Raw genomic sequence first — 12,993 nt, 5'->3', positions numbered from 1 at the left:
ATATCTTTTAACTTACTTGAAGAGTTAGAGTGGGTTATCTTACGGAATACCCCGCTGAGTCAGAACCAGCGTGAGCCGAGGATAACCGGCCTTCCATCACCCGAACAAACCGAAGTAACCATGCCCAGTAAGCATCTTCGTGTGCTGGAAACTGAGGCGTCCTCTGTCACGATTCACCCAATCCAAAAGGACCTGGCGAATCGCCTCGACGGTCCTGCGACCAGCCGAAGGATCGGCCAAGCGCCTGGACCATGACTCCAGCATCCCTAGGTAAATTTTGATTTGATGTCTTTGCATAGGTTGAACCGGGTCTAAAATGATATTTTTATTACAAGTGACTATCTGGTTCTAAATCCCTTCGTTTTTGTGTCAGTTAAGCAACACAAGGCATAACATAGCGCGCTCATGGCGTTGCCGACCGTATGGCACCCAGCATCAAGTTTTTCTCCTTACTGATTTGACGCAAATTGACCCAAATTGGTTTTGATGTCAACATTGAAAGCTAACTCAGCGATAGACTGTGTATCGTCTGCTTCTATTATCAGCTTTAATTTGTTCTCGTAGAGTTTAGTTCTTTGGTGACCATGGGGTTTATTATTTAAATAAAAATATCCATTTCGGAAGCGTTCAAGTCAATAAAGAATCGTGCGTTCGTTTTTATTGTTCACTCCGTACACTACATTAATGTTGTTAGCCGTTTGTGCATCAATATGGAAACGATAAAAAAAAAAATCAATATCAAAAAGATACACGTGCAGGGAAAACTAAACTGATTAGTGTTTATGGAACGCATGATTCTGTATTGACTTGAACGCTTCCGAAATGAGTGAATTTGAAAATATAATTCTATGTTATTAAAATACATTAATCTGCATTCAAACCTTCTTGCCAGAAACCGTGCATAGATTAGGTTTTAAATGGCTAGTATTGTAAAACGACAACTTCATAGGTATGTGGCTAGTAACAATATTCCAGTATAAAGTTGTCAACATTTGTACAAATAAACAAAACCTGTTGCGTGTCGTCGACGTCCCGTCAGCCGGGAGGCACCGCACCCTCGATTTTTGGCTCCTACCAAATGTTCCGTTAACACACATGGCTTTTATTTGAAATGGAACGTTTATAATTATGTTTATATGTGTCCGATCTATTGCGAGTGGGCAACATTTAGCACTCGTTGCCAAGTTCATTAATTGTTATGACGGGATTTTATAATGAGATACTGTAAAATTATTTTCGTTCCGTTACATTCTCTAATAGTAAATTCAACCGACATAGATTGAAATTAATATTTCCGCTTTACTGGTTGCTGCTCTTTCGGAAACATAAATAAAATTAACTTACTTAAATTGAAAAAATCTGTAATCAGTCATGTGTTGAAATTTTTCATGTAATTAAATAATAGAATAATGGTGTTCAATTCTTTCCGAAATAATGACATTGGTAGGGGTCCCGTTTGTCATTGCCTACGTCCAAACTGTCGGCGCAAGGCTCACCACCCGCCGCTATTGGCGATTTGTGCCACTTACAAAATTTCTCATGCAAATAACGGCACCACCATCTAAAGATACCGAAGATAAAATTGTTTCATAGGGCTTTAGATTAACGAAAAACAAGACTTCGTGAACAGCTGTGATGAGCTGTGCATGTTCTAGACAAGTTGTACGAAAGATTTGAGATCTAATCTAAAAGGTAAAACGCTGTAGACGTGTGAATGTATGCGTATACAATTTTGGTGATCGCTCCTGGAGCAGGTAATAATTTATTTTAAAATGTTTAAAAGATTAATCATAGCACCACGTTCACGAATGATGCCTACAGTGCTCGTTATTTATTTATATACTAGCTTAAAAAAACATAACTTAGGGCTTTAATTAGAGGAAAAAAGTAGTATGTGATTACTCATGACTCAAGGTGGGTGTCTGTATACAATTTGCGGTTGTCTATAAGCATTGGCGACCGGCCCTTAGAACATTTGAATGAAGTGTACATGCGCCAGAAATAAACAGACCGGCGCAGCAGTAGCAACTCTCATGAGCTTGCAAAGTGCTCTTAGCAGGTAAGAAGCTGGAGCATTTCAGCTGCCGACGGGGTGGACTCATACCTAATTGTAAAAATAACAATGCTTTTAACTAAATTGATGTAAATACTCGTATAGGGTGACTTTTCGTTGGAAAATCCGTGTGTTAATTTGATAACTTCACACCCGTAGTTATGACAACGAGAGAATATCACCCGTCTCGTAATTGTGTACTGAGCTGTTTCTACTTTTAGCTTATGTTCTTGAAATCCGCAATGCTTATTAGATCAAGTTTCATGGCCGTGTATCATTCTCATGAGAAACGCAGACCGCATACAGAATTATTAATTTGTTTGTAAAATGTCATAGTATTCTCCATTTGGCACGGATTTTCAGTGTGACGTCGTATCGATAGCGCTATAATGTAACTTTGTTATTAACTGACTTCAATTTTGGTTGTTACAGTTTAAAATTATGTCCTTGTTGGTAGAGCATGCTGACCAAAGGGCGTTCAACGGTTACCGAAGTTCATGGATACTACTAATATGTAGACTCCTATCCATTTTAACAAATGATATGTTGGTTAGTTATTTCAATTCTTTTTTATTGCTTAGATGGGTGAACGAGCTCACGGTCCATTACGCGTAATGCTGCTAACAGAACTAATAGACATCACAACGTGAATGCCGCCACCCACCTTGAAACATCAAGTCGAAGCCTTAATAGAATTGTATAACGGAGCGATGAAGGCCCAATCTCGGCAGTCCGTACTGGAGACAGGATTCAGCAAGAGGCCGATTCTTCGACCAGATTGTTAAGTTCGTCCGGTCCTCGGGAACTGGGTGAATCGTGACTGCGGACGCCCCAACTTCATCACCATTACGATGGCGTTCCACAAAGTTTAGTGATAAGCGAAATATCTTCTATGAGGGTCTCTCTCAGAGCTTGTTTCTAAAATAAAGAGCTCTTTCGGGCAGGAATTGAATTTAGTTCATTTCAACCCATTCAAGACACAAGTGTTCGCGGAGAACGAAGGCCCTATTTGCCTTGGCGTCACAATTCGAAGGAGTATCCCTGCAACCTTACACAAGTATTGGAATTCTTTCGGTCGACGTTTCGAGCGATGTACAATTATTTGCACAATTCGGCCTCGTATGAAGCACTGCTCCCACTCAATGGCCAGGGCTCCCTAATACCAGCTATATCTATTTGACTCCATACAAACGAGGTCCGTCCGGATTATCGATAATCCTATTCTCACCGATCGTTTGGAACCTCTGAGTCTACGGGGGGACTTCGGTTCTCTGTCAGTTTTGTATTGTACGTTTTCCTATGAATGCTGTGAGGATTTATTTGAGATGATCTTATCATCTCATTTTTATCATCGCACCGCTCGTCGTTAAAGTAAAGTTCATCTGTACTACCTGAAACTGCGGCGTTCATCCACAATGCGTTTCTAGAGATCTTTTCTGCCACGTACGATCCGGCTTTGGAATGAACTCCCTCCACGGTGTTTCTCGAGCGCTATGATATATACTTTAATTTAAACGAAGCTTTCGGAGAGCACTCAGCGGTTAGCTCTGCCCCTGGCATTGTTGGTGTCCATGAGTGACGGTAACCACTTGCCATCAGGTTTGCCATATGCTCGTCTGCCTACAGTCGCGAGAGCGATTCAACTAGGGTCCCGTGTACCCGGTCGGATTGGTGCTGCTAATCATCTTATAAGCTATGTACCTTGTAGAAAGGAACCTCGTCATGACCTTTGCCGGCCTCGATGGTGGCGGCCGGCCGTAAAACTACCTGCAAACAGAGTCACAACTCAAACCATAAAATAGCAAATAGCTAGTTGTTTGGAAGAAAATCGATTGCTACTGAAATGTCTTGGAAAATTAAAGTGACAATAGCGCAAGTCCAACCGATCTAATGTAAATACGCCGCGATAGATATCAGAATTACAAGGCACAACCGTGCTTACCGTGGAATGCTCTCTTTAAACTTAGTTCGTATAAAGGCATATTATTGCCGTTAGGCCTTGATGTCCATTGATTACCGGCTAGTGAAGAAAGCTGTTTTTCACTAAATATTCCACTAAATATACCAAATAACCAAATTACGGAAACAAAGATACCGACGTCCACATTGAGGTTTCACCACATTTCGCGTGGTGGTGAAAACGAGGTGGCCTGCCCATCTACGAAGCCTGCCCATCTAAAAAAAGGTTTTAATTTAATATTGAAACACGTTTGTTCTTATTTGTTAGTTAAGTACGTACTACGAAGCGTGATTCAACTAAATATAAAAGAACACGCAGAATGAGAATAGGAATACTCAGTGAGGCGGTGTTATATTTATATGACCGTTAGGAGATTTCGAGTGTGAGTATAGGGAGAACTTGGGTTCTCTGTGTTTTATACCCTATGTTCCAAGCGAAGTGCTCTGATGTATTGTTTAAGACAACGCCGCCGTCGTCATTTCCGGAGCTGCGCTTACTCACAGTGCACAGTACACAGTATTCCATAGGTGCCATGTACCATCGGGCTCTTGAAGAAGTTCCGCTCCCCGGTGTTTCCTGAGCGCTATGAAATGTCCTTCTTCCAACGAAATTTCGGGAGCCCTCAGCGACAGTCGGCGTCTCGCTTTAGTCCCCAACACTGCCGACGTGCATCAGTGGTGAACATAAAGTTATACTCTACGAGTGTGTTCTATTCTAGGATGTTGTTATGATTTCAGTATCAGATATGAGTTTTTACGCTCGTTTTTTATGCGTATAATTTGATTACTTTTCTGATTTACTTTGTTTAATCATTTTAGCCAAGTATAACGTAATTGATTCATAATAACAAGTTCAAGTATGTTATATGCAAGTAAATGAAATAGTGTACAGTCGACATGCTAGGCTAGGCTCCACCGGTGGTACGTTTTCGTTATAGTGTTTGGAATGTTCCCACAAGCGCCAACTACAACTGCACAAACTTTGAAACGAATCAAATGAGTTTTGAGCGATTTCATAGAAGCCGCACTAATTCATTATTTATATTAACTGAACTTGAGTGTAAGAATTAGAAATGTTGTATTTTCGCTTCAATTGGCAGGGAACCACACGATCAATAGTGCTCATCGTCAGACGTGGACATCGGCTGAACCATAGATGAGGTTTGACGAAAACACCGCACAAATGATCTTTATATTGGTGTTTGTCTGCAATTGTCGATGTCCGCAAATAAACATAAAATTTACCGAAAGTAAAGTTTCACATAAATTGCGAATACATACAATCAACGGTTTACAAATACCGATTCCCAAAAAAAACGAGCTAAATAAATTATGATAAATATGGTTATACAATGAGTCAACCATAAAAGGGGAAATCGTAGTCCCTGGAAACACTAATCCGAGGGGCTCTTTAAAAGATACAAAATGTCAATCGTCAAAGGATATCAGATGCAGAATTAAATCGTACAATAAACATATTTTATTGAAACGTTGACAACTCCGACATCTATTTTGTTAACATACATACATATGGCCAAGAAATGGGGGAAAAACACACACACACACACAGACACACACACATACAATCAGGTCGCATCATGTCGCGCCAAAACCAGCTATAAGCTACTGACATTCACTCTGAGAATCAAAATTCAAAATCACATTTTTGATTACCTGATGATGATTCATCCGACCGATTTCGGCCATGGCGACCACTTTGACTCCTATCCGTCGGTTTGGCGCTCGTGCGCTCGAAGATGGCTGATATAGCCTATCTTCTCGGCAAAGCTCCTTGCGCATTGAGGGCACGTAAGCACGCCGTTCTTATAATTATAGGTTATGGCAGCAGATGGGCGGGCCTTCAACTGGTCGCGTTTGTAATCAAGGTCAGCTTTACGCTGATCCTCGAACTCGCGTACTTTGCTGTTCACCATCCTGCGCCATTCTGGCCGCTGTGCTGCCAAGCGCTTCCATTGAGAGGGCTCTATATCACATCTCTTCATGTGTCGTTTCACGACATCCTTGTACCGCAGGAGCTGTCCGCCATGCCTTCGCTTGCCATCTTTGATTGCCTACCACCTACTCCGAATAGATGTAAGGCAGGATCTCATTAACATGACTCTTCCTCGTCAAGTTCGGCGGGGTAAGAGAAATGATCATATGGCTTGGATTTATTTAAGAAAGCACACAAGCACGCAAGCACACAAAGACTGTGCCTCTGTCTACGTTTCTTGGTTAACTAGGTCAGATGACTTATTTTGCTGCCCCGAATTGAATAAGGATTAAGGGGAGTATCTTTCAGAGTAACTGTCTGAGCCCTTTGTGATTTTGTTTAGTGCTTAATCCTTTAAGTACATTCCGACTTCGCAGAAGAACTCAGCTTATATCACATTATTTATTCAAATTTACTCAAATTATTTGCTTCCAAAAAACCAGACTTGACGACATTACATAAAATAACTGAAAATTTTAGTAAAGCCATTGGGATGGAATTTGGGATTGATAAATGTGGGTTCATAAGTGAGAAGGGATGGTAAAGTTGGGAATTTATATTGCTTACAACTTAACCATGGTGTGGTCCTCAAATCTATTTGTGAATAGGAGACCTACAAGTACACTGGTATCTTCGAAGCGCTGAATACTTTATATGCAGATATGAAGCAATCGCTTAGAAATAAGTTCTTCGGTATAAATATAATTCGGTCTTGAAAAGCCATTTTTCTATGTTCTAAAGTTTACCGGACACTCTCAGGGTCTGATGTAGACTTCCGTAGCCTGGTTTATATTCAGTAACCTCTTTGAGGAAACTAAAGGTTTCGTTTTTGCACTTATGGAAGAAGTTATCATGACAAACGACTACCGGAAATATTTACTAAAAGATGGGACGGTCTACTTTTTCAGCCATGCCACCGTCCGGGGGTCTATTAAACTATTTCCGGCGAGTACTTACATAGACAAATAAACCAAGTGACTATAATTATCTATCAACAATTTGCTCTGAAATGTAGTTTTGTTGATTCAACTGCACCTTATTACCGATACCATTATTATTTTTTCCGTGGAGTGGCAGAACCTCACAAGAAACGTCCACCTTCTAGGGGGTATGCGGGGTATGTGGGAATGTCGGTCTGCAAAAGTTGGGAGCAGAAAGCGGACCCAAGGTTGTTTTTAGAGCCATACCCACCAAATCACTACCTTTACACTCTCTCACCTGACGTCCGATCTCCGCCCGGGGTCAGAACCCGGACAGAGTAGGAGGGTTCCCGCGGCCAACACTACAACCAGTAGTGTAGTGTACGACGCCACCCCGAAGACGCCCTACCGACGGACCTCCGATGCGATCCTCGACAATCAACGACGCCAGTCTCCGCGGTACGGCGGCCGATCCCGGGATACTCCGCTGGGTCAGAATCAGCCTACCGGGTTGGTAATCAGCCGAATTGGCCGAAGACTTCACTGTCCTAACTTTCCGAGACGTTACTTACTATGAAGCAATTGTACAATTCTCATTCTAAGAAAGATAATGTCAATTACTGGACGACTGCTACTGAAATAGACCCAATCAAGTGTTATACATAGTCTACCTATAGTACGTCTAGTTCGCGATACACACAGAGGTGCAGTCGGATCTCAGTCATTACTCACTTATGTGTACTATGTAGTCAATATATTATACGTCTAGTAAATATTGCAAGTAGGTTATGTTGCGCTGAAACCTGTTATCCAGTTTGTCTGGTTCAATACCAGTTGTACTGCTTTTAGTTTCTTACGTAGATTACGTAACGCTCGCATTATTTTTTAAGATGTTTCGGTTTGCTTGTTTAGTTTAAACGCGTTCGAGGCTAGGTTCGTAGTGTTGTACATGTCTCCGAATCCAGGGGCCACAACTTCGATACTCAGCACGTACGACACCGCTAACTAATTGTATTGTTTACAGTTTTATTCTAAAATAACTACGTAACGTGAAATTGATTCGGGGTTAGAATCTTGTTAATAATATACATATTATCTATGTAAAGAAGTTGGTGACCTTTAATTTGAATTTTGCCGCTTTTACACTGTTTGAACAACATTTCGAATTAATATGAAATGACAATAACAGCGGTGATATAGATGAAAAAATATGAACTCATGAAATTAATTTCGTTTAGAATTCGGAACTAAATTATAATAAAAATAGACTTTAAATCTCGTTATTTTTGTTTTAACTGGTTAGTGTAGTAGTAGTTAGTAGTTTGGTATGTAACTGAAACGGACATCATATAAAATATTTTGTTTTGGAGAGGAAGGTCTTATTTGACATACATAATAAAATAAATAAAACTTCAATACGTTCAAAAAGTATAATTGCAATTTTATAGATCTTACTTTAGTTTATAGATCTATTATTTACATTGTTATTTACGGTAAGCCTAAGAGAGGGCGCGACGCTGATTACCTCGTGAGGGCGTTTTCCTTTGATATGACAGCGCAATTTGATCAAATTCTAGAACGAACTTACTCCTTCCACATCTCTCGTAGCTCTCTTATCTTAGCTCGATCTTGGAAATCGATTAAAATGTGATCTGCTAGAAAAGATTACTAAAAAGATTTTCATTAACTAAATATAACGAAGATAAATCGCTTCCGATCCGGAAATCGTTCATTTCAATATATTTGGTATTGTAATCGGCTAGAATGGACGCTGCATTGCCACTAACATATAAATTGGAATAGTAAATACTTCCATTTGTCCCAACACAGAAGAGGACCTAGGTTGGGGCCTTTAAATCGACTACAGTATACGACTAGAACCTTTGGCCTGTAAAAGTGTTTATATGAAAGGTGTAACAAACATTATTCTTGGTGAAATATAATGAATGTACAGATTTGTAAACAAATCGATGTGCATTTTAAAAGTTATTTATTGAGTCTGAGCTATATCCCTGTTTAGAAACAACACTATACGTGTTTAGGAAGAAAATATCCAAGAATTATTGTATCAAATATAATATTTCGTTTAATTATTGCACTTTTAATTAATGTAAGTTCATTAAGAAATCTTATCCCTAAATTGTCAAAAACCAAAAGATATTTGAAATTATAACATAAAATATAGATGATTATTATTTAAATAAAAATCATTTAATAAAAATCGCTGTTCACATTCGAACGAAGCTACTCACAACTAAGAACTCTGCAATACTCGTCGAACGAGATTTCATAGCGCTCAGGAAACACCGTATGGGGAAGTTAATTCCAGAGCGGGGAGGTACGTAGCCAATAAGATCTCTGAAAACGCACCACTGAATGCAGTAGTTCTAGGTATTATCGATGAATATGATATAATATTATAGATGATGATAAAGAAGGCAGCTTCAATCCCTAATATATTTTTAAAGTTTCTGTTGATTACAAACAAACAAGAGGAATTTCTTATTTTGAAACGCCTTTTAATTATTTACTGTATTGAATTTCAAGGTACTTTTTCTTCAAATACACCATAAAATATTAATTTATAAATAAACGGTTCATTAGAACCATTCGTAGTGTGAATAAGTGCATACCAAATTCTAGGTTCAGTGTCAATAATGCATCATCAATCAAACCTAATATTGTTGTTCGTCGTTCTCTAGTCGTTGGTTGATATAATCAAAACTACTGTTACGGTTAAATCTTGCGTTTATTATTGTTATTGGATCATTTCGGACGTTTTATTTTTATTTTATTGCTTTGATCGTTGGGTGAGCTCACGGCCCATCTGAAGTTATCTGAAGTTAATTGGTTACCGGAGCCCATAGACATCTACAACGTAAATGCTGCCACCCACCTTGAGACAAAAGTTATAAGATCTCACTTATAATAGCGCAACGACTGCCATACCCTTCAAACCGAAACTAATGCTTCACGACAGATATAGGCAGGGTGGTGGTACCTACCCGTGTGAACTTACAAGACATCTTACCTTCAGTAATTACCCACATTACAATTTAGCGGGTTTGATTTTTATTACACAATGTTATTCCTTCATCGTGGAACTCAGTCGTGAACATTTGTTAAGTACGTATTTCATTTGAAAAATTGGTATTCGTCTGGGGGATTCGAACACCGTTGCATCTCTGCATACGAATGCACCGGACGTCTTATCTTTTAGGCCACCACGACTTCAAACGACTTCGTTTCGATTACTTTATAGTTTTCGCGGTCACGGACGACTAATCAATCAAACACTCTTTTAACTTTATTTTTTTATAGATTAATTCGTGTTTATGTACCCCTAGTCATTGTTCCGTTTTAAGGGAGGATTGGGGCCATTTTAAGGCCAGAGATAACGAGTTTAATGATTCGTTAATGAACCGCCGTGCGACCAAACGGATTAGTGGCGACCGATACATTTTATGCATATAGCCATTACGTTAATCGTGTTTTAAAAAATATCCATTTATTATAAACATACATGTAAGTAAGATACCGTGACAATCAATGGACAATTGACACCACAAAATGGAAAGGACCGCAGGACGTGAGACGTAGATGTCGCCCGGGTGTCCGGTGACAGGACGAAATTGTATCCAAAGCAGGAAGTACTAGATGACCACTGCTAAAGATAGGGAAAAATGGAATTCTTTGGGGGCTTTTACCCTGAGGGGTCCACATTAGAAGGAGATTAAATAGCACGAGTAGTAGATTTATTATGGTTGCTTAGTAATATAATTATTAAATACCAAATAAATTAAACTCTATCTAATTATTGTGGAATATAAAGCTATTTTATTTATTTATTATATGTAAGTATATACAGCCGGTTACGGAAATCCACACACGGTGGCCGCCTGCACCAAATTTTATTACTGCTACCAACTTAGCGATACGAGATCGAAACGACAATTTGCATCAGATATCCGCTACCGGTGGTACCACTTACTATGCTACGCTTCAAATTAAAACGCATCAGCCGTTGTTACGGCGGAGAAAGGCTTTTTTGGTTCAATAAACAAATGAAACAGTAGACTGGACAATGCTGAAAAGGAGTAGCGTCTGTTGACATTAAAGACGAACTAATCAACAATTTCTGTCAGCCATAGTCGACGAGGAAGTCACAGCGCGATTTACCATTCCTAGGGAAGGAAGGTTGTATTTTTGAATATGTAATTATTTTTCCATCTTGAGGCGTTTGATTCCAAATGGAACGAAAATTCATACTTGGCACGGCCTTCAGAAATGAAGAACACGAAAAGGAAGATAATTTCTTTTTTGTGCAATATTTTCATAAACATAATACTTATAGGCCGAATATATCGCCGTGGCCCAAAAGCATAAGACGCCCGAATTTTTCTAATGAAAGACGTACTTATCATAAACAATTTCCACGATAAAGAAATAAAGAAAATGTAATAAAAATTAAGCCCCCCGTAATTATACTTTGAGTGATTAGTGGAGGTAGGGCGTCTTGTAAGATTTCAGAGGTAGGTGCCATCGCTCTGCCTATTTCTACCGCGAAACAATATCGCGTTCCCGTCAAATCTTTTTTGGATGAAGTGTTTGACGAATTAGGGCTCCGCTAAGAATTTCAAGTGTTTCTGGGTTTGTTCAGAGATCTATAACGTCGTGAAGGTCTACATTATTCGCATATCAAGGCGCCCCGGCGGCGATCCGGCAAAATCGTGATTGAATCCACCGGAAGGATTCTATGTCCGTGTGGCCGTATGATCGAACAATTTCCGGTTTAAAGAATGGGACCCTCATCCGGTCTATGCAAAAAAGTTATACTTTTTATAAAAGTAAACAATTTTTGATATTTCACCGCATGTATACATTATACATGCGTGTGTTGCACTTAGACTTAGTTTAAAGTGTTTTCATTTTATAACGATATACATAATACGAGTTGTTGCTTCGGTAGCGCAATGTTCACAAAAAGCATTTTCCATTGTTTCGACTAACATCGATTACTATGATAAGAGTACCCAATACAGATATCCGGGACGTCCCATTGCGATCTTGACAGGAACTTGAAACTTTTCAAATATGCAGTGTAAGTCAAAGGGCAGAACGTACGTATGTTATTGAAAAAAATATACTGCTGTTTTCCGGATAATTGAAATATTAAACGGGACAGCCGTTATACCAGACAATCAGACCACATGTCTCAAGGCGGCATTCCTGTGGTGATGTCAATGCGCACCGCTAAGCTCACAGCCCATTCAAGTGTATACCGGAGGCCATAGACATCAAAAACGTAAATTCCACCTTAAGACATGAATTGTAAGTCTTAGTTTTATAACACAACGGTGGCCCCTACTCTTAAAAGCGGAACGCATTACTGCTTCGGGGACAGAAATCGGCATTGCGAACCACAAAGTGCCCTTTTTTTCGGACCGGTGGCCAAAACTTTTTTTTTATTGCTTGTATGGATGGATGAGCTCACGGCCCACCTGGTGTTATGTGGTTACCGGAGCCCATAGACATCTACAACGTAAATGCCGCCACCCACCTTGAGACATGAGTTTTACGTCTCAGCTTTTGCAGTATAACGGCTGCCCCATCCTTCAGACCCAAACGCATTACTGCTTCATGGCAGAAATAGGCAGGGCGGTAGTACCTACCCGTGCGAACTCATTAAACGTCCTACCACCAGTAATTACACAAATGATAATTTTGCGATGAAAAGCGCAACACTACTACACGATGTTATTCGTGAACATGTGTTAAATACATAAATCATTGCAAAAATGGCATGTGTCCATACGATTGCACTGGGCGTGTTATTTATTACCCTTTAAGCTAAGACGACTTCAATGAGCGAGAGGAACATTTGTGATTCAAAAAGTAATGACTGAATAAAAAATAAGGGCGCTTCTAAACAGTTATAACTTTAATATGATTCGGAATGCAATTTGACCACTGAAACGAGAGACCAGCAATAAATTCAGTACTTGATTTTTTACAAAATATGTGGTGACATCAGATTCTTATTGTATCTGAAATTGTAGATGACGCAG

General features: G+C 39.5%; 1 protein-coding gene across 2 annotated transcripts in view; it reads right to left on the bottom strand.

Annotated features, from left to right (window-relative positions):
• Nucleotides 1-12,993, bottom strand: part of Cycb (Cycle like factor b) — a 96,168-nt gene that overhangs the window by 78,234 nt on the left and 4,941 nt on the right. The window contains exons 1-2 of one of the 2 annotated variants that reach the window (XM_062673307.1): nucleotides 4,149-4,165; nucleotides 3,755-3,820 (exon numbers count right to left, since the gene is read on the bottom strand). Coding sequence (XP_062529291.1) covers nucleotides 3,755-3,777 — 23 coding nt within the window. The 5' untranslated portion in view covers nucleotides 3,778-3,820; nucleotides 4,149-4,165. 2 annotated transcript variants of the gene reach the window in all.

The sequence above is a fragment of the Bombyx mori genome, chromosome 1, assembly GCF_030269925.1.
Source record: "Bombyx mori chromosome 1, ASM3026992v2".
Lineage (NCBI taxonomy): Eukaryota > Metazoa > Arthropoda > Insecta > Lepidoptera > Bombycidae > Bombyx > Bombyx mori.
This window is presented reverse-complemented; position numbering and strand designations above follow the sequence as displayed.